The following is a 25665-nucleotide window of genomic DNA, read 5'->3' as shown; positions in this document are numbered from 1 at the left end:
CTCTCCTGTTTACAGTGAAAGGAATTTCTGGAGCATTATGGCAGAAACATGAAGCTGCGCTCAGACTGATCTGTATGAGGTGGATAATTTGAGAGCAATGACTCCAAGTTCATGAGAGCTGGCAGATTTCCATCTGTTTGACTGGTTCTTTGGTCCACGGCTTGTTGCCAGACTCAATATTCCCTGTTCTGTTAGTGCCCATCATTAAGGACAAAACTGACAGAGTTTGCTGGATAGATTAAATATAACCACTGTGGCTTTAAAGCCGAGTGCGGCGCTGATCTGTTTGTTTACACTTCAAAGAATATAAACAGATCAGTAATCAAAGGAAAGAATTGATTAGTTTTTCATTTATGTCTCCAAAGCTTCTGATTGTGTAATTCACAGGAAGGTTTTCCTGGTCAAAGAGGGGGTGCCAATTACATTGTGAGAGTTATGAATTGTCTATATGGCAAACTGATGATGTGGGAAAAATGACCAAAGCATTTTGGCTGAGCAGTGGAGTCAGACAGGAACTCTGTCCCCAGGCATTTTTAAACTTTGTTGATTTGTTGAAGAAGTTGAGAGCCTGTAAAACTCATCACGTGGTTTGTAATATTCTAGTGAACTATGTTATGCAGATGATGATGTGGTCTTTAGTCCTAGTAGAGCTGAGCTCCAGCAGCTCCTTCACACATGTTCTGCTTATGGTGCAGGACAGGAGGTGATGCCTGTAAGAGCGTGTAACGATCTGCAGAACCAAGGAGGAGGTAATGACCTCATCACAGACAGATTAATCTGTCTGTGATGAGGTCAGATATCTTGGACAAATCAAATGACAGACAGTATTTATAAGCAACGTCAGATGACGTATGCCCAGGCAAACATCCTCTTACATAAATGTGAAGCGTACAGAGAGTGAAGATCTCTTTAGAACATAGTGTGCACCTCTGTATACGGGACATCTGTGGATGGACTACAGGAAAGCCATGACGCCATGAAGTTATAAGTGAAGAGACTGGGACAGCTCTGGGCGAGTGAGGTGTTGGTAACTGATGGAGTCACAACGGTTGAACATTTATTTGCAGGCTCAGCTCTTCAGAGAATGAGATCATTGTGAGGTTAACGGATACAAGGTCTGACGCCACATCAGTCTTCATCGCAGAGACACTGGCGTAGTTGCCTCTTTGTGGGAAGGAGATTTGGGTGTATTTGTTTTGCCTTATGTGATTTGTGTCTATGAATGATAAATCTGGAATAAATTATGACTAAAGATTAAGACTGAATCAGCATGGGCCCTCAGAGGGAGAAACCCTCCACAGAGACAAACAGTTTCTGTATCAGGCTGTAAACACTATTATTTCTGCTGTAAAATTGGACATTCTAACATGGGAGTCTGTGGGAGCCGGACTCTAGTGGCCATTAGAGGTACTGCAGCTTTTGGCCTTAAGTCTCCATCTTCAGTGTCTCACTGTCTGACTGTGTTACTTTGCTTTGTGCATGAGTAAAGATAAAGTCATTTATAAATAAAACAGCTGATTAAATATGAAGCATGAATCAGTATGACGGCACCTCCGTTTTGTTGACATGGGCAGAATAAATGAGTAAATTTTTGATGTTTTTCCTGAAGTTTTGTGTGCATCCTGTTTGAGTTTGCAGCGACGTTAAGGTGGAGGAAGAGGTTCCTTTCACAGAAGAAGCTTTTGTCCTTTAAGTTTTTAACCCAACCTCAGTGTCATTTAGACATCTGGCAGGTTTTAGCTCAGCGGGTCGTGACCTCCTGAAAGTTCTTCTGCAGAGTCAGTGATGATTCAGTTTAGTAATACACGATGAACTCTGCGTAGGCTGCAAGCTGTGTCTGATGTCTGGCTGCTGTTTTCCTGTAAATAACTGGCTGTTAGTTGAATCCTCATCATGTAACGTCTGCTCTCTTTCCTTTAACCTCAAACAGCTGCGGATGATCTCAAAGTCAAACAGACTTCAGCCCCTTAAACTCCTCGTTACTGAGGTATAACACATGTAATTACAAACAGGAACCCGAACACAATGTCACATAATTAAGAGGCATCAGTATCATAATGAGCAATCAACCTCGATTTTAGTTTTGACAGCTAACATCTGGCAGGCAGCGCGACGCTCTGAGTGCGGCGGTTTAATTGACCGTATCTGACAATACTCGATCACAGCGAGAAGGTGCTCAAAGCTTCAAGGAATCAGCCTTTCAGGGCTTCATGCACTCGAGTGTACTTCATGTTTATGGAGGAAGAATGACCCAGCATTCATCACTGATTATCTTTAAAAGCAAAAACTACAAAGTTTAATACTGAGGTGGAAAATGACTTAAATAAATGGAATTTGATGGATTTGTTCCACCACTGAAAGCCAGCAAGAAAGAACAGAGTTGGGTTTTGGTCAGAGCTCCTGAGGCCTATTATTAATTTGTCCTGGTAATTTTCTACCAGGACAGGAGCTGTTTATTTATTTATTTATACAGAAACTTCACGGACTTTTCTGTAAATGGAAAATTCTGTAGATTATAGTTTATTCTCTGTACCGTTAAGGGACATTTACATTAATAATAAAGTGGAAAATTCTGTTTATATTACCATTTGCAGGCTTTTTCCTTTCACTCATTAAATGTACTTTACATCGTTAAACATACATTTCTATACAGTTACAACCTCTCCAGCATTTGCTCAAAAGTTCATCTTTGCTGTTATCTGTAGTTAGTTTGCCTCAGCATCCCTGTCTGCCCACTCATGATACAGTATACATACATATGTAGTGAGTTGTGGCCAAAAACTCACCTTTGACCATTGTATTGTAAAGCACTTCATGTGTTTATCCCCAAACACACACTGTCTATATACAATACTTCACTGATGTACCACAACTGATCTATTAATACTTAGCTATACCACGATCAGCATAGATTTATTTAATCTGGTTTTTACAATACCTCAAAGACATAATGAGTGCATAATTATGCTCAAAGATCCGCCGGCCAACATGTAACATAACAGCAGGAGTGCTGTACAGCAAATGTCCAGCAGGGGTCAGCACTCCTAAATGTTAAACGGGGCTTCGTGTTATCAGCAGTTGGCCGGTTCACGTCACACCATCACTAGAAACGCGGTCATGGCTGCCCTCCCGCCAACCTTTCCCTCCTTTCGGGGTTCTTGCTCCCACAATGCACTGCAGTGGTTTAGAAATACACCTGTAAACACCTGATAGGGAATATTCCTTCTCTTTTATATAGGACACTGTGCTGTATTCTTACGGATTTTTTTTTACAGTGCGCCGGCAAACCAGGAAATAAGCGCGGTGAATATTTTGGCCTTTAAAAATGCATTTGTTTGCTACAACGCTAAAGATCGATACAGGTGAGTGTGCTGATGCGTCACCAACGTTAACCTGTGCAGCAGGGCCTGCTTTCATTTCTTATCATCAGTCCTAATGTGCCTCCTTTTACATGCTCTGCTTCCGGTTTATGGAGAGATTAGAAGCAAGGGTTTAAACGGTGTTTTTGTCCAAATAAGATCAGCTTTGAGGCTGTGATAAAGATCAAAACGGAGGACGATATTAGACCCTGAAAGTGACCCTCACAGGACTAAAGTGTGCACTTGGAAAATGGAAACATGTAAATGCATTGTTTTTAACAAAAAAAAAGAGCCTGCGGGTTTACCTGGTGACGCTACACAGGTGAGTGCTCTGATGCCTGCTCGTCACTAGCGTTAAACTGCAGTTATTATTAGTCACACACACTTTTATATGATTTGCGTGGTCAGCCCTACAGTTACAGCATACGCTTTATTTAATCTGCACTCAGAGTGGATGTTAGTCTGCTGGCTGTGACAGAGTGACTGCCTAACCATACTTGCCTGTGGCTTCAGTACAGCACTTCCTGTTTCATGTTGAACACGTGAGACAGGACCTCTGCAGCTGTATCTATGTGCTGCTCCGTACAAATAAACCACGATTTAAATAAAATCTCATCACGTGTTTGTTTTCACCACATTTAGGATGATGTTGGCTGTCTGATCTGTTTTAGTCTGAAACAGCGGCCTGCTGAGGAACTCACATCCTTCATGTTTGGTTTATTTCAGTCTGGTTCCTGTTTGAGGAACTTCCTCGTCTCTCTTTATTTTCCATCATCACAAACTGACATCCACCCTCATATTTGATTATGGTTGAAAGTGCACTTTTCTGTCCTGTTAGGGTCACTTTCAGGGTCTCTGATTGTCGTGGAGATTTGTTTTTATCTTTATCACAGCCTCAAAACTGATCTTAAACATTTGTTTGGACTAAATCAAACACCTTTTTAACCCCTGCTTCTAATCTCTCCTAAAACTGGAAGCAGAGCATGTGAAAAGGAGGCACATTAGGACTGATGATAAGAAATGAAACCAGGCCCTGTGGGTGTGTTTAACGTTTAACAGGTCTGCTCTAGTAGGAGGAGGAAATGTTGCCTAACACTTTGCTTAGTCTGAGGTGAAACCACCGGACTGCTCACAGGGACTACACCCGTGGACTCTACACAGGGTCGCTGGGGAATCCTATTTGATCATGAAGACAGGATGGAGGTGGACCAGTTTGGGAGAGCACGCCTGACTTGTTGCACTGTTGAGAAATGAGTGTTTAGAGGGCAGAGAGAGCACAAGACTTCTCACAGTTTCCTCTGTGAGCACTGTGATCTGTGTTTCCCAACACTGGGATAGGCAGGAATAGTTTAAGACTAAGAAAAGTCTTTATTAGCAGCTGTTTCCTTGGAATATCGGCCTCCTTTGGATCTTGGCTCCAACCGCAGGGAGTGCCCAAAGCAGGACTGATAAGCTAATCTATACCTGGAAAATCTGAACACGGCACGCTGCAACTGTGAGTGGGGAAATGGAGAGAGAAGGCAAAAAGGACTGGCGTGAACTCGAGCCCAAATACACCGTCAAAATCATCCTGACAGTCCTCTACAGCCTCATCCTGATCACGGGTATTGTGGGTAATTCAGTCACCATCCGAGTGACACAAGTGCTGATGCGTAACGGCTACCTTCAGAAGAACGTCACCGACCACATGGTTAGCCTGGCGTGCTCCGACATATTGGTGCTTCTCATTGGCATGCCGGTGGAGCTCTACAGCGCCATCTGGTTCCCCTTCATGTCGGTGTCTGGAAACGTTTCCTGCAAGATCTACAACTTCCTGTTTGAGGCTTGCAGCTACGCCACTATCCTCAATATCACCACGCTCAGCTTTGAGCGCTACATCGCCACCTGCCACCCTTTTCGCTTCAGAACCTTTAGCGGGAAATGGACCTCTGGCCTCATCGCCTTTGCCTGGGTGGTGTCCCTGCTCGTGGCCCTACCGCTGCTGATAACGACGGGAACCCAGGGACACATTCCCACCCGGCAGGATATGCCGGTACAGAACCTGACCTTCTGCACCAATCTGAGGGAGCACTGGATGATGTACAGGGTCAGCATCTTTGTGGCCTTCATTGTTTACATGATTGTGGTGATCTGTGTGGCCTTCATGTGCCGGGCCATGATCCTGGTCCTGAGGAAACCTATGGGATTCACGGATGGAGCACCCAGCCAGGAAAGTTCAAGGATCAAGACAGCCAGGAAGCAGACCATCATTTTTCTTGGTAAGTTTTAATTTTAATATTTTACAACTGAAAAAGATGCAGAGGTTTGCGAAATCATTTGAATCTGATACCACAAACATGGTGGAAGCTGAGACGTCCTGACACCAGAGCGGGTCAAAGAGTGGCTTCCAGTTCCTGGCCGCAGTTCAGTCAGGTGTGCAACAGAGGGCGCTCACAAAATAGTCCTCAATCAATGAAAGTGAACGGTGCTAAATGGCTAAAAGTGGCATGTGAAACTCAATTTGATATCAAGTGGGCTGTTTTAAATCATGTTAGATTAAAAAAAAAAATAACTGAAACATTTTCCTTTCTTTAAGTGCAAATAAGTTTATTCTGAAAACATTCACCTGCATCACAGCCATGATTTGTAAGGCGCTGACACCTTTAAATCATGAGTGGAAGACATTATTACCCTGCCCCCAGAGGCGGAACAGGGTATTGTTTCTGGTATGTTTGTTTGTTAACAAAATTGCAGCAAATCTATGAGTCTGATTCATACCGAATTTCCACGAAAGATGGCCGGTCACCCCCTAGATCCCCTGATTTAAATTTTTGCCATAATTGGGTCAAGGTTAAAAAAAAAGAAAAAAAATCCAGAAAAACTGAAAAAGGAGGACGCGGCCTCAGCGAGTCTCCGTTTTAACTTGTGTCGGAAGTGCTGACTTCAAACTACGCACCGTTTTTTAAATTGCGTTGACAGACCAGGTAAAACCAAAATTATAATCAATAATTTACGCCATGCTTTTTCCTGTATATTGTCCTCATGTGTGATGCACGTTTGGTGAAGAAGAAATGGTAAAAACAGGACCGTGGCTCACTGTTGCCAACTCCTCAGTAAGGAAAGTAGCTATTGTCTGTCCTAAAAGTCACTAGAAGTCGCTAGAAGACATGTAACATTTGATCCGGATATGATCCAGATACGTGAATATATGGCATAATTTTTGACTCTATCGAGCTATTTTTTCATTATACGAAAGAACAGTTTTGCAAAAAAAATGAAAAGAAACAAAAAAATCAAAGTTATTTCACTTTTTAAACTGATGGGCATGGATAATAGGACCTGTGTGTTATCTCAGTGATTCAGTGTTTGGAGAGTGACATGTTTGCAAGACGGTCAAAGTTCAAATCGGCTAAGACCTTGTCGTGCTCGGCATCCATTTACAACCCAGAAGAAATGGCCTGTGATGAAAAATAACTGAAAATGTACACGCAGGGATGTGGACATGTCTGCGTAGGCTCTCGCTCATCCAGGTCAGGGTATTCTCACGAGAGGTGAAATGTCTTCAAAAACTTAAAGAAGTCCAGCCTCCTTTTTTCAAGCTCTTCAGACAGGCTGGCCGTACCACACTGGGAGTAATCATCAGAGGAATTCCAGTGGGCTGCAGTGGACCCTTTTGTGGGCTGGTTTGACCCCTGACCTTTGGGACAAAATAAGTATTTACACTGCGAGATAAAAATCCCACATTTTATTTATTTTAGTGTAACAAATGTAAGAGCCAATCAGAAGAAAGTTGTCTCAAAGGGGGAGAAGCTAAAACAGCTTGTTTCAGAGAGATGATGATGATGATGATGAGCTGCAGAGCTGCCCCCAGGCCCAGTTTGAGATACACGTGGCTTATTTTGAACTGTCAGTCATGCAGAGATGCTCTAGTAGAGTCAATAAATAAAAATATGGAGCAGCAGAGATCCACGCTTAAGGAACCTGCAGTAATCACGCCATTGTTGGCAGATTGGTTTGGAAACCAGGTTTGTTTCATTGGCTGTGTCGGAACAAATTATCTTAATTTCTAGAGATGGACTGGCCTTTTAATTTCTCACTGACCACTCAGAGCTCTGCTTGAACTGTCTGAGTCTAAATTTCTGAAAAATGTTAACAGAAATATTTGAATAGGATCTTCTTTGGATGCGCTGTGCACGGCACGCTACACGTCTGCATGACTGATGTTCAGGCTCCAGCTGTTTACACCAACAGCAAAAACACCGCCTTGACTCTCAGCCTTAAGTGGAAGTAATAAAGATGAGTCCGGGCTGTGTTTCCCCTGTTGTGAATGTTCAAATGACTGATTTCACACAAAGACACACACGCGAGCTGCCTTTGTTTAAGGTGTGTCAAACACGCTGCACAAACATCGCCTGTGACAGTGAACACTGAATGTTGAACTGTCCCCATCGTTTCCAGCTCCATATTTTTAGCCTCTTTCTTCTGATTGGCTGCCCCATGTCCCTCATGTTTATGAATGTCAGGTGGGTGGAGCATCTAGACTGAAATTACCATATTAAGGTCATCTGCTTCCTATGACATCATAATGATCCAGGAGCATAAAAAGCTGCCTGAAACTGAGCATTTAGAGATTAGTTGTACATTATCTGAAGCTTTGACCAACTTTAATGTGGATTTCCACCAGAAAGCTAAAACCCCTTTAAGATTTTAGCCTCGCAGACAGATGTTTTCAAGAGCTTGAAGGTGAAGGAAGTCATAAGGCTCCATGGTGATTTTTTTATGTCTCACAAAAAACATAAAAATTATCACGAGGATAAAAACATGGGAGGAAAACCTTGTAAAACACCTCACAGAGAGGAAGTCTTCTACCAGAGCAGTCAGGTGTGTCAACACCTGTCCAGTGTGCAGAACACGTGGGGCTTCCTGTGTGCAGGAGCTTCGTCCTGGTCCACTGGATTATCAAGGACTTGTCATGAGAAGGACGAAGCTCAGAGATGTTCACAGATGTTGATGCTCTCCATTGAAGACGGGCGGGATAAGAGCGGATTTGAGACACACGGATACGTACAGCAGACAAACTCCCCATGTCCCTTTAGTCATACAACAGACTCACTGCACAAATACACAAAACACTGACAGGAGACAGGACAGGCATGAGCTAAACCTGCACTGTGAACAGAGAGCCACCTTTATTCCAAAATAACACTGCTTCCTTACAACACCAAAATCTTCCTCCTGATAGAGTCTTCATAAAGCACGCTGTCCAAGTTTTAAATCATCTGTCAAATAGGCAATCATCTGTAACCTCCATTTATATTAATATAGATTATAACGGAGACATCAAAAGTGTTTATATTTACCTGACAATATTAAAAAATCACTAATCTTCTTATTTTAAAAAAAGCATGAAAGGATTTTGTGTCGTTTAAAACTTTATCATCTGACGAGAAATAGCTAAAGATGGAGAGGCAAAAAAAGAAAGCTCTCCGGGGCACAAAACGGAAAACAGAAGAGGGAGAAGGATAAAAATGTTGTTGGGATAGAAACAAGCTTTTCAAAGTGGTTTAAAGACAGTCGGTAAGTTATGTCGTAGAAGTCTTGTATTTTATAAGTCCTTGAATAAGTGAGATCTGCACACATGAACACAGTAAATGTTAAGAGAGTGCGGATGGTGCGTTTTGTGTTTGTGTGTGAGTTTGCGCGTGTGGAGCTATATTAATATTACAAATTTAATTGAATACATGTCAGGACATGATGCCATTCAAGGTTATGAGACTGTCGAGAGAGATGTGCAGGGTGGCCAGCAGTAGAATCCAGTTGTGTTGTATTATGTTTGTTTGAGTGGTTTAATATTACTGGTTAAGAGTCACGCAGACACACAAACACACCTCCCTCTGTTTGAACTCGGTCCACCGTGATGTCCTGTTGGATCAGTCTGGCATTGAGCACCAGCCAAAAATGTGTCTGAATCACTGCACAGGCGCGTATTGATTTTACAATCTTGGTTTTTGTGTGTGTTTGTTCTGGGGTTTTTTTTCTGTTTTTTTGAGCTTCTGTCTATAAATTCCCTGAAACATTGAAGGTTTCACTGTGAAATGTTTGTTTTAGCTGAGGCTGAAGGCGGCCGGCGGCAGAGACTGAGGTAAAGAAACGGTGGGATGTGAAAACAACGGGAAGCTAGTGCAGAGTCTGTGACACTCCGCTAATGGAGGCAGTTAAGGTGTTTTAAAGCCTGCAGAGCTGATTGATGCAAATTGTGTACCACACTGCTCCTCTGACACATAACACATTTAATATGAATGCACAGGGTCCATCTTAGCTTAATCTAGTGATAGTTATCATTATAATTTCTGCATATGGCAACAGTTTAAGACAGATTCAATAACACGCCATGTGCACCAAGCTGCAACTTCCAGGGCTGATAAACCAAGGTGAAAGTGCAAAAACCTGCAGTTTCTTTATATAAAAGGTGGCTGTAGCCACCGTGACATCACTGATTGGTTTCTTGACTCCACATTTTAAAGCTTCATGGCCACCTTGTTGGATTTTTAGAAGCAGGAGTACAAATATTTGGATTTCACCTTCCTGCAGCTGGGGCACACTGGAGGATGGTCTGTACCAAAAATTTGCTCTAAAAGCACAAACGCTGTCTGTATGTTGGACTGTTTGTTTTAATTTTTGACATGCTGTCTCAGGCCTACAGATACCTGCTAGATGCTAGAGAATAATGCATATTTGCCAACCAGCTGCGAGAGGTTGCTTGCTGTTGTGGCGTGATTGGTTGGTTGCAAAGGTGTAAGGTGCTGCAACATAAACCACCCTGTGATTGCTTTGGTGGTTAGCAGATGTGTGCAGTTAGTTTGCATGGAAGATGACCGTTTGCCTTCAAAGTCAAAGCTGTGTCTTTTGAAATGTGTTGGCACAGCTTTGACTTTGAAGGCAAATGTTCTCCACTTCTGGTTGGTGTTGCACTTTTTTTCACTACAGCTCAGCAAGTAGAAGGCACGTGCGTGCAAACTATGGGCGACGGTGGCAATCATGAGGTGCTTTTTGGAGCAACACCCTCCTTGCTCAGCAGCAACCAGCAACTGTTTGCCAACTGGTTGTGGATGCACATTTCTCCTTAGCGACTAGAGTTTGCAAGGGGGTCTCCAACCAGTCTCTGGGCCTGTTTAACTAAGGTCTTAAAAATCTAACCAGGGACAAGTTCTGCAAACCAGCTGTGGCTCGAAGTGCTGTGTCTATTGCACCGGTTGCTTATTACTTAAACCACACATCTGCATAGCTGCAGAGGTCTGGTTAGAGCCGAGGATTTCATGAGAGCACGGAGAGATTTACACCGAGCCTGTAGGAATGAAAAAAGAATTTCAAGGTAGGACATTTCACGCTGTTTCATGTCGTTATCAGACAGTTAACATTTATCAGCCTCTGTGTTTGACATGCTTTTAGACGGCATTTACTCAAAGTGAAGTGCAAATAATTTGGTTGCTGTTAATACAAATGGGGGCGAGCCGACCAAACGAAGTCTGCGCTCTATTTGAAAATTTCCATTTTATGCTACTTTACATTTATATTTCTGAGGGAAATGTTGAGCTGAGGAGGAGGATCAAAACCAGAAGACTGATCTACAGAAGCTCAAAGAGGGTCTAATCTAGGGCCTCCTCCTGGTAGGACGTGCCCAAAACACCTTAATTTGTTCTTAATTTGCCACCACACCAACCTCAGGGAGGCTGCAGGACAGAACAAAGACAACGAGTCCCAGTGGACCCGGTGGAATTGTAGTTTGTCCAAGCAGAAGATGATTCTCCGGAGAAGCAGCTGATTCTTTGGTCTTTATCTGTCCCAGAGCACTCGGCAAATAAAATACGCAGAGAAATTAGAAACTTATCAGTAATGTTGTTTAATCTTTTATTTCAGAAAACGTTTGCATACGTCTGCTACGGTGATCTGAAACTACAGATTCCTATTCACGATTTTTTCTTTTTTAATTCCAGGTCTCTGCTTTTATTTATCACCTGTGTAATTTCACTGTTATCCTGAGTGCAGGACTGCTTCACTCCCACTGTGCTCAGATTCAATTACCGATCAGTTCTACATCCTCGTTAGCCTAATTATGTAATAAGTGTTAGACAGAATCTTTGTCCTCACATGGATGAACGAGGAAGGGTTGGCTGCATTACAACAGCTCATAAAATGGGTTTTATCCATTAGTCACAATTACTGTGCAGCTTAATTTCCTGATAGGCCATAATTTGTTTCTATGCTTCAGTGTCGATGTGACTCTGAACACGGAGTCTCTGGTATTACCTGGTGGTGGATGGCGGCATGATGGAAATGAGGAGGATGAGGAGGATGCCAGTGATGGTGACAGTGATGTGAGAATGAGCAGGACATAAAATATATATTGATATAGTGAACAATGTTCCTGGTTCATCAGAGGATTGCAGTAATGATCATTTGAATTGCTAGACAGTATATATTATACTGGAAATGCCCTTTAAAGTGCACCTATTCTGCTTTTTCCTTTTTTCATTACAACTGTTCAACTTCTTGTTAACACAAATATCTAATCAGCCAATCACGTGGCAGCAACTCACTGCATTTATACATGTAGGTCAAGATGACCTGCTGAAGTTCACAGTGAGCATCAGAACAGGGAAGAAAGGTGGTTTGAGCGTGGTGTGGTTGTTGGTGCCAGACGAGCTGCTCCGAGTATTTCAGAAACTGCTGATCTGCTGGGATTTTCCCAAACAGCCATCTCTAGGGTTTTATTGGCACATTTTATGGACCTTAAACTCCGCCCCTTTATGACCACAGTGTAGCCATCTTCTGAGGGCTGCTTCCAGCAGGATAACGCACCATGTCACAAAGCTCAGATCATCTCAGACTGGTTTCTTGAACATGACAGTGAGTTCATTGCACTCATATGACCTCCACAGTCAGCAGGTCTCAATCCAACAGAGCACCTTTGGGATGTGTTGGAATGGGAGATTCTCATTATGGATGTGCAGCCAACAAATTTGCAGCATCATCATGTCAACGTGGACCAAAATCTCTGAGCAATGTTTACAGCACCTTTTTGAGTCTGAAACAACAATCTGAGTTCAGGCAGCTCTGAAGGCAAAATGGGGTCCAAAGGTGTACCTAATAAAGTGACTAGTGAGTGTGAACCTGACTCTTATTCAAGATGAGAAATGCCCCCGAGTTACTCAGTTTTCTTCCACATTTTGCGTCCAAATCAGCTGAAAAATGCACATAATACAGAGGAAATTCAGCTCTCGACGAGGGTTGAATGAGCTGTGAATAATGAGAAAGAACAGAGAGAAACTAAAACATAATGCATATATTCAGTCTGAAGAACACGGCTCACTTTTTCAGTTGAGTTTTGCATATTGTCTGAAAATAAGCCTGCTTTCCATTTCTAAACCACACACTCATGAATACTGTAGTGTGTTTGCAGAATTAGAGGAAAGGTTCTGTGAAGAAAATTGTGTTTGTACCCAAAGTAACACTCCCCGGCTCTCCCAGCTTCAGTCTCAGCATGTACTAAACACGTATATTACAAAAAGTGAGTTTTATTGCTGTTTTTCAGGCAGTTTACTGAAAGGTTTCACCCTCCAGCAAAGCCACTGCTGATGCTGGGAACACATTTTTTGAGTTTGGTTCATCGAGTTTCAGTCTCTCATTTTCTATTCTATAAAAGAAGTTGCGCATAGAGAAATGAGATTCCTAGAAAGATAAAAAAAAAAAAAAAAGTGGAAGTCTGAGACTAAAATCTGACGGCCTTGAATGATTTTTAATCAGGCCACAGGTAATGATGCTCCTCGGCGTGTGAGAGTCGTTTATACAAACAGTTTGCTTGTACTTAATTTCAGCAGGAATCGTGTGGGCTGTTCGGAGCACACACTCCATCTCTGCGCCCTCCTCCACTTATTACCAGCTGACTAGAATATTGATGTACGTATAAATATTGATGAGCACAGATACAGAGGGGATTTTTTCTGGGTTTTTTTTTTTTTTTTGGCTCAGATTCAAGTCACTGTTTTTATTTCTCACTTTATTGCATCCGGATTTTAAAAAGTGAAAGAAGGAGGGTGTTTTTACTCTGAATCACTAATTATTATAATTCTCAGGAACCGCCTGACCATAATTTAAAAACTTCAATATTTACTAATGCAAAATTCATAAGAGCTCAGGCATAAACAGCAATCGAAGCCACTGCAGACTGGACTTCATCATCGTCTCCGTAATGGAATATTACGTTTTACTGAATATTACCTTGAGGGCGATGATCCCAGTTTGGATTTGAATATTGTTATTGTGACCGGCTGCAGACTCCACTCTGCCGTCTCCCTCGTCGTAAACGCTGATGTCGCATCTTTCCCGTTCCTGCCGCTGCTCCGCTTTACCTTGAAATAACTTTTAAATGCTGGCTGGGCCGTGTGACTTTGGAGAGTAATTAAAAGCAGAGAACATCCTCGTTAACTTGCCCACACTTCACCTCCAGGACAGAAGGTTAATTGCTTGAGAGCCAGCGTTTGTAAAATGAATATTAATTATGTTGTGCTGCCTTTTGCCTTTTGGCCTGTGACATTTGACCTTTGCGGCCACTTGTGATGGGACTTCAGAAAAATAAGGGAGCTGCATGTGCTGTTGTTTCTGGCTGCTGCAATAAGGATGTGCTCGTGCTTGGTAAACATAAATCATAGGAAAACAACATGAACATCTGTAAGGTGTGAGTGAATGCAACATTAATGTTCTATTAAAATATAAAACAGCAGCTCTCAAACTGGAGGAGAATTTCTGCATCAGGGGTTTTCCCACATATAAAAAATTAGGCGCTAAAAAGGTAAATATTAATTCCTCAACCTAATCAAAAAGTTTTTAGTGCCAAAACTTAACCTGTCATATAAAGCTGTGCGGCAGGCAGTATTTGGACCCAGAATCCAGGACTCAGGAGGCAGAACATGAACTGAACAGAGCAGCTTTAATGCTGAAGACTTTCCAAAATACAAAACAGGGCAGGACTGGAGCCAGGAATGCAAAACTAGGAGTCCAGGGGAAAAACACAGCATTGAGGGAGGACACGACAAAGGACAAGGGGAGGCTCAGACAATAAATACACACCAGGTAACGAGGGGAGAGGAAACGAGGAGGCACACACAGGCACCAATCACAGAAGACGAGACACGGAGGTAGAGCTCGCTGTCGGCTGGCTTGGAAACACAAAACATTGTTTATTTTCAGCCGGCGTGGAAACCAGCAGCTCAACTCTGAGAAAGCATGAGTGACAGAAAACCGTCAAAATAAAACAGGAAATAAGTAACACAGAGAAAAAGACTCAGACATTTAGTACCCAAACCTCACCATCTACTTTCTAGTGTCTAACTTAACCAAGCTCTTTTTAACTAAACACAACTAAATAATTTTCTGTGCCAAACCCCCCTGAGTGGTTTTAATGTCTAAATCTAAAGAAGTTCTTTTTTTTTTTTTTTATGCCTAAACTTTACCAAGTTCAGTTTAGTTCCTAAATATACCAAAGTAGTAAATGTGCTTCTGGACGAATGGTCAAAAATTCCCAAAATCACTCCAAAATCTGTGGAAAGCCTTCCCAGAAGAGTTGAAGCTGTTACAGCTGCAAAGGGTGGACATCATCATATTAAACCCTGTGGATTAAGGATGGGATGTCACTCAATTTAGTGTGTGTGTGTGTGTGTGTGTGTGTGTGTGTGTGTGTGTGTGTGTGTGTGTGTGTGTGTGTGTGTGAAGGCAGATGAATGAATACTTTTGGCAGTATAACAAAGGTAGTATAACTCACCAAACACTCGAATGAGTTTATTTCAAGTTATATCCTGTTATAATTTATAATCCCAAGTCTCCACTTTTGCTTCCTCCACTTGTTATCTTTCCCTCCAATTTTGCGCCACAACTGTTGCCATCTGTGAACCGCTCTGCCCAGTATCTTTACTCCCTTTTCACTCCGTCACTTTCCAGCATCTCTCGTGTTCTAATTTTCTCATGTTTTTACTCCTCTGAGTGGCTTTTTAGACTGTTTTCCAGACTTCGTGTGGTTTGTTTGCTACACTAATTGCCAACCTGTGCATGACCTCAGTCTTTGATTAAAGATGTGGATCTTGGACTTTACCTTGGATTCTTGTGTCCTGTTTTTGGCTCACTCAGTCATTTACATAAGATGAATCCTTGAGTTCCTCTAAACCTTGAGCTTCACTGCTTATTCCAACATAAATATTTTGCCTTTTGTCCATCAGGCATTGTACAAATTATTTATTCATCTGAGTGGGAAAGTTGTCTTTTCACATCATGAATCTGTTTGATGATTTTTAGCCAATTATCGACTGGCAGATAGAAGAGCTTTGGTAAATATGCTTTTAGCAGCTGTTTTCATGTATTAAATCCCCCCCCCCTTTGTAAATCTGAATGAAACTTAAAATTTGACTCTTTCTCTGCCTTTAACAATCTTTGTGGTTTCTTTGTGAAAACACCTTTTTGTTGAAAGTTGGCTCCCAGCAGCTGTGGTTGTAAAAAGACTTCTGGTTGGCAAGACGTCATTTTTACAGATGAGTTTATGGTCTCAGCTGATGGTTTAAGGTCATAATGAATCAAACATAAAGTACAGTTTGTAAATGACGTGCACTATTAGAGTCATAAAGGAGGATTGTTCAGAACATACTGGCAGCCAGTGAGTCGTCAGTTTCTTATGCTACAGTAACACTAATTAAAACTGGGGTTGGGGTTGCAGCATGGTTGCCTTGAAGACAGGGACCAGGTCTGCAATCACTTGCAGTCAGTTGCTGTCTTCAAAACCACTTTTGTGCATGAAGATTTGTTGATTTTTTGTGATGATATGGCAATTAACTATGATAAATTGGTAAAAAATTGCAATTTTCTTGTCATCTATATACACAGAAATTCATATTAAATACTAATGTACATCCAGACTCCAGCCAGAACCTCAGATTTCAAACAGAAATTCCTCCACAAATAGAGACAAAGTTGCTTCTGAAGCCTATTTTCACGAGTCCGAACCAAAATGACATGAGTCCAAATTTTCCAAGGCAAACAGGTCAAAAGCATAACCAGAGAATCACCACACTCGTATACAAAGCTGTGCTGTGCATATTGGAGATTTTCTGGGTGTCCGAGGTAAACTGAAGAAGATGCCTTGAAAACAAAGATGTTTTGAAATAAAGTAATGAAAGAAATACAGGTGTCTAACGAATTATATTATTAAGAACAACATAACTCAGTCTGCAAGCAGCAGAGATACCTTCTTGTTAATATTTCACAACTCAACAACCATGGTGAGGCTTAACTGGCAGGGTGGGCAGTGAGACAGAGCTCATCTTGCTAAATAATACCGTCAAACACTGATATAAATAACAGTTCTGTTTATAGCAAAACTGTTGATATAAAAACATCCTTTTGAAGCACCAGCCAACATAGGTGTAATTGTACTGTTTTGTGGTGGTTATAACAACAGAAAAATGTTGTTAAAGTTATTATAACAGTGTTTGACTGTTCGAGGTCACCACTTTCTCTCCTTCACTGATATATTCTATGAAAGCCGAGCTGCTGCCACCTAGAAACTGGCAACCTGATGCAAACTTTCAAACTTCCAAGAAAACAACAGCAAAAACGCTCAGCTCAAGGTTTCATAACGAGACTTTGCAAAGTCTGCTCTCACGTTGGCTTTGTCCAACTTGTCAGCTGAATTTAATGTTATGGGTTAATTACAAGATTCATACAGTGGAGATAAAACTAGCTGGCTAACCATAATTTGCTTGTACATTACGTACGTTAGTGTTTACTCACTGCTAAGAGGATTTGATGGTGCAGTTGAATTTAATGTGGGAAATATCATCAAGCCTTTGCCAGGCCACAGTTGTAAATAAGAAATTGTTCTTAATCTTTTTGCCTGGTGAAATAAAGGTTTAAATAAAAAAAATTTATTAATGCAGTTGATTAGATAAGTTGTTTTGATTTTTTTTTTTTTTTTTTTTTTTTTTCCAAAATGTGACTGAGCTACAAAATATTGCAAACAGAGATGACAGGTATACAGCACATTAATTTCAGGTCCTAATCCACGATTACCCATTTTTGTTAACCTGGTACCACTGCACTTCCACAAAATTAGAATTAGAAGGGAATAAATTTTTTTAACAGCAAAAATTAAAATAAACATAAAATAATGCCATCTAACAGAGCAAACCAGGATTCACGTCTTTCTGGGCCTTACATTTCTTACCTGTTCCCATCAGACACTCTGCCACAGCAGAGCTGTAGCTCATGATGTGCAGTGACAGCACAATTGCCACCCACGACCCTCTTTCCTTCGGATCGATTGGGCTTATTTATTGTGTTTGACTAGATACCTTGACTCCCCGCTGGCCTCTTTACGCTTCTTGGGTGGCCTCCTTCAAACCCTTTTTCCTTCAAATATAAAATAAACCTCGGGGAGGATTTGCAGTGCACCTTGCCATTCCTCCTCCCAAGCCTCCATCTTCTGCGCTGTACTGAGTGACAGCTGCATGGTTTAGTAATAAGATCCAGGGCCCCCGTGGCCCCGTGGCAGCCAACATAGCTGAAGGCAAGCCATCCTGAGAGTGACAGCGCTGCACTCAGTGAGCCACCAGGGAGACAAACCTGCAGATGGCTGAGAGCGCGAGTGCGTCTTCACAGGGTGTGTCAGCACTCAGGAATTTGCAGGTTATATTGTGTGGGTGTGTTTAGTTATGTGCTTTACAACACCGCGCTGTATGGTGCACAGCGATGCACCCGCACTAAAGCATGCCAAGACCTGCACTGACTGCAGGTGTGTGAAGTGATCTTAGTCTGCTTTCTGGTTGCAAACATTTTGAACCAACAGGATGCAAAACTACTATTACATGATTATTTAACCACAATTATATGAACATAATCATGTGATCATATTATTTATATTAATTAATAAGGAAGCAAGGTTTTTGGCAGACTGGATCTTTCAAATTGTAATTTCTTGACATATTTGTGCCCATTTGTGAACAGGTTGAATACACAAAGTAGCTGCTGTAGTAACATAGATGTAATCACATTATGTCCCTTATTAAAACTAATTATTTTTTTTAAGAAAAGAGAAATATATGTTTGACTTGGAGTTTTTGCTGATAAGCTTGAACTTCCACAGACATTTGGAGTAGACAGCATGCAGCTGTCGGTGGGGGGAGATTAGTTTGGAGACTTGCTGGTGTTTCTGCACTGATTCGCAGCACATAACTCTCACAGTGAAAAAGTCGTCAGCCTCGTAATGTCCTGCTCTGCATTTCATGATGCACTGAAACCTCTGACGCCGTCCTTTCAGCTTTGACAGGAAATAGAGGCTATTTGAAGCTAAGATAACAGCTACTGTCAAGAGTAAGGAACGTGGAAACATAATTAGATTCAAACCAGTAATAAGTAAATGACTCAATCAAAAATGAATCCTTATATCAGCTGAAACTTAGTGTGAGACAATGAGCATCTGTAGATACAGAGCTAGGCTCTATGTCTATTAGTTATGACTGTAAATCTTATATCATTTGCTCAGTTCGTTATTTTTGGGGGTTTTTTTTGGATTCATGTTCTCACCTGTTGAACTTTTATTCTCATTTACATTCATCTATTTGCTACATACATCTTTATTTTTGCACGCTTTATAGGTTTAGTTCCATTTTAAATGAATAAATTCACCATTTGTGAACATCACTCTACACCCACTGACCCATAATGCCAAAGTAAAAGCAGTAAATCTTTCCTGCAGTGCTGCAAACTTATCCTTGCGATAGGCCTTTTTTTTGTAATAAGTTGCCGGAGGTGAGCAGGTGCGGTCGAAGAAGCTTTTTAAAGCCTTGTGGGACGTGGTCCTTAAAGGAGCTTTAACTCAAATGAAAGCAACATGGCATCTTTATCACACTGACTGTTTAAAAGCAATTAAAAAGCAGGAGATTAGTAGAGAGGAAGTGCCCCGAAGGTTGACTGATGAACAAAGCAACATGCCATTTTTGCTCAATTTGTTGTAATCACTCTTGTGTTGCGGCGATGCCACGATGAATTATGGTGCTGTCAGCCCACCGTTATCCATACATGATGTAGAGATATTTTTATTGAAAACACCAAAGTACAAGTGAAAAATCCAAAGCATGCCTGTATTTGTTCTGTATCTGGTGTGTCATCTGGCATTTTGTCAGGACTTCTTCTGATTGAAGCAGATAGTGCGACGTGTAGCAATCCGCTCTGGTTCGAATCGTTAACTCCAGATGTTGGAGTTAATGATGAGTAGTTCAAATTCTGGAGTTAGGTTGGATTCTTCTGCTGAGTTTGCATGTTTGTGTTTCTTTATCCTCCATCTGTGGCTTTCTACTGAGGGCTTTCCTGACTGTCTGTTAGCTGGAGCTTGTTGCTGTGATGCCTCTGAAATCTGATCTCATGAGACCTATAAGGTCCCTGATTTTTTTCCACTTTACAATAAGCTCCCATAAATCTGTGAGGTTCTCAGGCATTCAAGTCATGGTAGTCTTAAGCACTTAAGTTGAAGGCAGCTGGACTTGTTTTTAGGTTTCTGAGTTTCACCTCCAAAGCACTTCTTCAGTTCTCCTTCAGATTCTTTGGCCAGGATGTGTCCTTCAACACACACATGAAACAGGACTGTACCACTGCCTTCTTTCATTTGTGCAGTATCATTAAAATTGGAAACATGTTGTCTCAGAGTGATGCTGATAAACTAGTTCAGGCATTTATGACTTGGAGGTCTTTTAAAGACCTCATAGTACCTTATTATCCTAACAGAGCACTTCACGTTCTCAGACTGCAGCTTACTTTTGATTCTTAGAGTTTCTAAAAGTAGAATAGCCTTCAGCTATCAGGCCCGTCTCCTGTGGAACCAGTTTCAGGAGACAAACACACTCTCTGCTTTTAAGATGAGGTTTCAAACGTTTCTTTTTGATCAAGCTTATAGTTAGGGCTGGATCAGGTGACCCTGAACCCTCCCTGCAGTAGGCTTAGGGGGATTTTCCATGATGCACTGAGCATTTTTTCTTCACTTCACTGCTCTCTTCTCTGTCCCTGCCCCTCCCTCAAAAATCCAAACAGACAAATTTTATTATCCTCCTCATTATCAATCAAGTCTATTGATGTGTTGCCCTGTAATACCCCCCCCCCCCCCCCCCCTTTAGGCAACTGCCTCAACAAACTTGGTTCCCCAACATAAATGCACCTGTGTGAGTATCTTAGCACTTAACTCGTACAGTGAGTTAAAAATAAACTCCTTTTTTTCTGCACTTCTATCACAACGATAATGTAAGACTGACACAAGGTACATATTTATACTTGAATTGTAGTTGCTGTTAATCTTTAACTTTATTTTAAACGCACGTCTGAAATGTCTTCAGACTAAGATAACATAAAATAACACAAGATTACCAGACTTTACAAGAGATTGCCCCCTCTGATAAGCTCACAGAGAGCTTTGAGCATCTTGTGTGTCGTAGATAGCTGCTGCTGCTGCTGCTGCTGCTTTTGAATAAAACTGAGCAGCTTCACAGCTCCTGAAACCTACTACCGGCCAGGGTAAAGAACCTGATGTTTCCCTCAGGTATTGGACACCAAAGGAAAGCTGAAAGGAGCCTGAATATTGTAGTGACATTCATCACCTGACCAGACAGACAACACTTGAACTGCATACTATTCCACTTGTTTATTTGTTTTGTTTGTTGTTTTTGTCTTCGTTGTTACCAGCTGACACCCAGTTTGGCTGAGTGTGAGTCTTTACTGGACTTCGGAGTTTCATGGTCACGTTAGTTCCTCCTTTCTCTGCTCTCAGTCTCACTGTGGGTACACCTCCTCGCACACCGAGTGGAGCAGACAGAGATAGGAGAAGTCAGGCTAACAGTGCATTATGTTACCGTAAGTGCAGTAAGGTGCTGTAAGATGATGGGGAAGTGTCGCTTTTCAAGCTTTCCAGTTGTGAAATCTGACTTTGCAAAAGTAGAAAAAATTGGGGTGGCTGTAGCTCAGTAGGTAGAGCAGGTCACCTACTGATCAGAAGGTCAGCGGTTTGATTCCTGGCTACTCCAGGCTACATGCCAATGTATCCTTGGGCAAGATACTTAACCCCAAGTTGCTTTCCGACCGTCCCGTCGGAGTATGAATGTGTGTGAATGATAGTTAATTATAAAGCACTTAGCTTAGCAAACATGGAAGTGCTTGTATGAATGGGAGTGCATGGGTGAATGTAAACATGTTGTAATAGCGCTTTGAGTGCTCATACTGAGTAGAAAAGCGCTATATAAGAGCCAGTCCATTTACCATTTTTTACATAGCCGCAAACTGCTGGGCCAGAAAGTCATTTACAAGGAAAAAAGTTTAATTTTTAAACGGTGCAGTTTTGTTTAAAACTAACTAATGGAGAATCAACCTCACCAAGCACATAATGCAATCAATATGAACCACAAAATCCATGATCTTAGGCTTGTTGAATGTCCGGAGCTGTGATTAAAGGTCAAAGCTGATGATTTTCAGAGTTCAAAATGCACTGTGGCTGTCTGAAGTTGGGAATGGGTGGTCTAAAACCCACTGCAAGTGTCTGAGGGTCTAACCAATTATTCACACCAAAACCCTAAGGATGGATAACATTCAATATGAAGATCCACTTCAGGCACGGCCTCAACCCTTTCCAGGTAAACATGAGTGAACATGATGGTTATGCAGGAAATCTAATGCAACAAGGAGACCCTGCTTTTTTTTCTTCACCTCTGGCTGCAGCATAATGAGGGTGAAATATGCCGAGTGTGACCCGGATCCCCACCTTGGATTAGAAGTTAAGAAAATGGATAGATGAACGGCCAAAAAGCAGAAGAGGCTGAAAATTGGCTAATCTTCTCAAGCTGTTTAAATGATAAAACGCAAGAGGAGACAGAGACAGTGCATTCTTATTATGATCATCCAATCAATAAGCTATTGTTATGACACCTCAATTTAATCAGAGTAAAACTAACATGTGCTGCAGTCTGAACTCCTCTCCAGCATCAGTGTGATTGATGCAGGCTTGTGTGAGATGTGTGATTGGATGTTCGGTGTTAGAAGCACACTTGGGGCTGCACTCTTGTAAATGAATTCATAGAAAGTAATCAGATTTGGTTAAGTGTCGGAGCTGAAGCGCTTCCTGCTGGAGTTGGTCTTGAGTGCAGTCACAGCAGCTTCCTTACTTCAGCTCTGAGGTGGTGCAGCTGGGGTCCGCGGTGAAAATCAGTTCATAACATATTCTGATAGATAGAATGGTGTACATGAATTACTCGTCAAAAACAATCATTTTTTTTTTAGTATTTCTGACCTGTAATCTGTATACAAAAAAGCAAGAAATGGTTCCTGATTAAGAGACATTACAGGAGGGCTGGGAATGATCAGATGGGAATATGAACCTTATTTTTTTCCAGGTGAATGAGGACATGACAAATGTTTGGGGCTTAACCTCAAACATTTGGAGTCACTGAACTGGAGCGCTTGCATTTTTAATGCAGTTATCTGATTAAATAATACGGCATGCTGTGTGTTTAATTATACTAAGACTGTCCAAGAAATTCTCCTGCTGGGCACTAATTAGCAAAATATTAATATGATCCTCAAAAAGGGCACCTTTCCAGACTTGTTGACCTTAGATCAAATTTTAAAATAAGCTTTGTTTGAATTATCTTTTAATTTTTAATCAGTACTTGCAGGTGAAACAATTAAACTGTGTTATGCACATTAAAACACTACTTTAATGGAAGCAGCATGTTTCAATAATAGAGTAAGTCGGTATTTTCTGGGCAGGTGAGGGCTGGTGGTCTCCTGCGCTTCAGCCGCTGCACCTGTCCTCCATCAGCTCATTTACGCTGAGCATTTAAAGGTAGAGTCAGTAATTTTTTTTCAGTTATTTAATAGAAAAATGCTATTGTACTCATAAATAAACAAATAAACAAATTGATGCATTCTCATAAACTTAGAATTAATCCATTTGAAAATACATAGGAAAAGGTGCTGGTTTATGGAGGGCGCCATGTTCCCCCACCATATTTGAACACACTGGCTGGGGTCTCCACCCTTCCTTCACTCACCTGAAGGAAAAAACTTACCTACAACTGCGAACTGCTCTGTTCCTGTGAGAGGAGCTTATTGTTAATGTTTACCTGCCCAGTCTCCACCTCTGGAAGATTCCTGCCTGCCATCCGCTCTGCCGTCTTCCCTGGAAAACGGATGCAAGGATACTTGCTTAGCTGGATTGCTGATGTTAGGTTTAGTAAAGCTAGATAACCTGGAGTCAACCTGCTTTGTAGCACAGGGCACCAGAATCCTGGGACTTTCCTGGTTGTTGGAAAGGGTGACTTCATGTTAACCATATTTAACACATATGTGCATTTTTCTTACTTCTGATCATCTGGTAACCTAAAATATCTGCTGTGCTTAAGTAAATGAAACCTCACTAATAAAAATGGTCTATGGGTCAGTCTTCCCATTGACCTTATGATGAATTACACCCCATTTAAAAATTCACTTTGCATTTAAATGCATCACGATTACCTTGATTTATACCACGTGTAGCCTGGCACAATTAGCAAACAACTATTCTTTATCAGCTCACATCCATTAAACACTGGGGCGCATTTATTAAGAATTTATGAGCAGCAGTGCTATAAGTCCTGATGCATAATATCATCAAATCACTGTTTCAGTATGCTGATCACCTGTGGTGTGCAGGTATACTGTAAATCTGCAGGCAGGGAACTTTTACATGTGTAAATACAGTGTAATAATTACCACTCAGTTCACAGCATTGTCATCCAAGATCAAGATATTTGACCAGGAGGCTGTCTCCATTGAAGCAGATCCTCCACTGTCTGATTATGCTTACAGTGTTCAGCAGTAATTCTTATACCAGAGGCAGCACCGTGATAACAGCTGTGGTGAAGCAGTTTTTACAGGCAGAACATCATCTGCATCCGTGAGATGATTAATTAGGAGATTACAAAAAACACCACCAGCAGCTGTTTTACAAGCGTTTAACTTTCCTGACAACCAAAACGTGGCTGGGAAACAATATTCCAGCCTTGTTTGTGCTATTAATGGCATCAGCTGTGTGGTCTGAAAGTGGAGTGAAAAAAAAATCCTTTAAAAGGATGTTTCTACATAATTATAACTATAAAATAAATGTGTGATTTACTGATTAAATAATAAGGAGGATGTTAGTATCTGTATATAAAAGATGGGCATATCCTCCATGTTTTTTTTTTTTAATGGTCATGACCATATTTGGAGGAGAAGTTAGTGCTGGCTCGCTAGATTTGTTAGCAACCTGCATCTGCAATTCACTGATATCAACTGAGATGCTAATTTTGGCTAGCATAAGTTTAGAGTTTCTTATTACAATCAGTGTTGCCAGATCTCGCAACAGAAACAAGCAACCAGTTCTATGAAAACAAACCCAAAAAAAGCCCAACTGGCAACCCACAACATTGTGTAAACCTGAGGCCGAGAAAGCATGAGTGACAGAAAACCGTCAAAATAAAACAGGAAATAAGTAACACAGAGAAAAAGACATTTAGTACCCAAACCTCACCATCTACTTTCTAGTGTCTAACTTAACCAAGCTCTTTTTAACTAAACACAACTAAATAATTTTCTGTGCCAAACCCCCCTGAGTGGTTTTAATGTCTAAATCTAAAGAAGTTCTTTTTTTTTTTTTTTTTTTTTTTATGCCTAAACTTTACCAAGTTCAGTTTAGTTCCTAAATATACCAAAGTAGTAAATGTGCTTCTGGACGAATGGTCAAAAATTCCCAAAATCACTCCAAAACCTGTGGAAAGCCTTCCCAGAAGAGTTGAAGCTGTTACAGCTGCAAAGTGTGGACAACATCATATTAAACCCTGTGGATTAAGGATGGGATGTCACTCAGGTGCCGTTTACACGAAGCCGTTTTCACTGGAAAAGGTGTCGTTTTGATGCGTTTCAGCCTTTCGTTTACACGATGGCGTTTCAGAAACGATCCGCGTTTACACGAGGACATGTGAAACGATGAAAACGATGTAGTTCCCATGCCAGGCCACAAGTTGGCGTTGGTTTTCTCTTTGCAAAGTTTGTTTACGCAAGACGCGCATGCGTGGAGTGACACAGTAGGTAGTGCGGCAAATTGTTCATTACTTACAAAACGGCCAATGTGAGAGGTTTTGTGTGGACCGATGATGAGGTTGGATCGCTGCTGCACACAACGCTGAATTACAAAACGGTAAAAACACAGGAAAAGCATAAGAAGCACTCGTGA

The 25665-nt window shown here is 41.4% G+C and overlaps 1 protein-coding gene across 2 annotated transcripts in view; it reads left to right on the top strand.

Annotated features, from left to right (window-relative positions):
• Positions 1-3164: 3164 nt before the first annotated feature.
• The window catches only part of gpr39 (G protein-coupled receptor 39), a 45447-nt gene continuing 22946 nt past the window's right edge, over positions 3165-25665 (top strand). The window contains exons 1-2 of one of the 2 annotated variants that reach the window (XM_030758234.1): positions 3165-3362; positions 4419-5617. In XM_030758234.1, the coding sequence (XP_030614094.1) occupies positions 4867-5617 (751 nt within the window). In that variant the 5' untranslated portion in view covers positions 3165-3362; positions 4419-4866. Of the gene's footprint in view, positions 3363-4171; positions 5618-25665 lie in introns of those variants that run through there. The other variant, XM_030758235.1, reaches the window with a different exon arrangement.

Source organism: Archocentrus centrarchus, chromosome 21 (assembly GCF_007364275.1).
Source record: "Archocentrus centrarchus isolate MPI-CPG fArcCen1 chromosome 21, fArcCen1, whole genome shotgun sequence".
Lineage (NCBI taxonomy): Eukaryota > Metazoa > Chordata > Actinopteri > Cichliformes > Cichlidae > Archocentrus > Archocentrus centrarchus.
The sequence above is the reverse complement of the archived record's forward strand: the minus strand, read 5'-3'. Positions and strand labels throughout refer to the sequence as shown.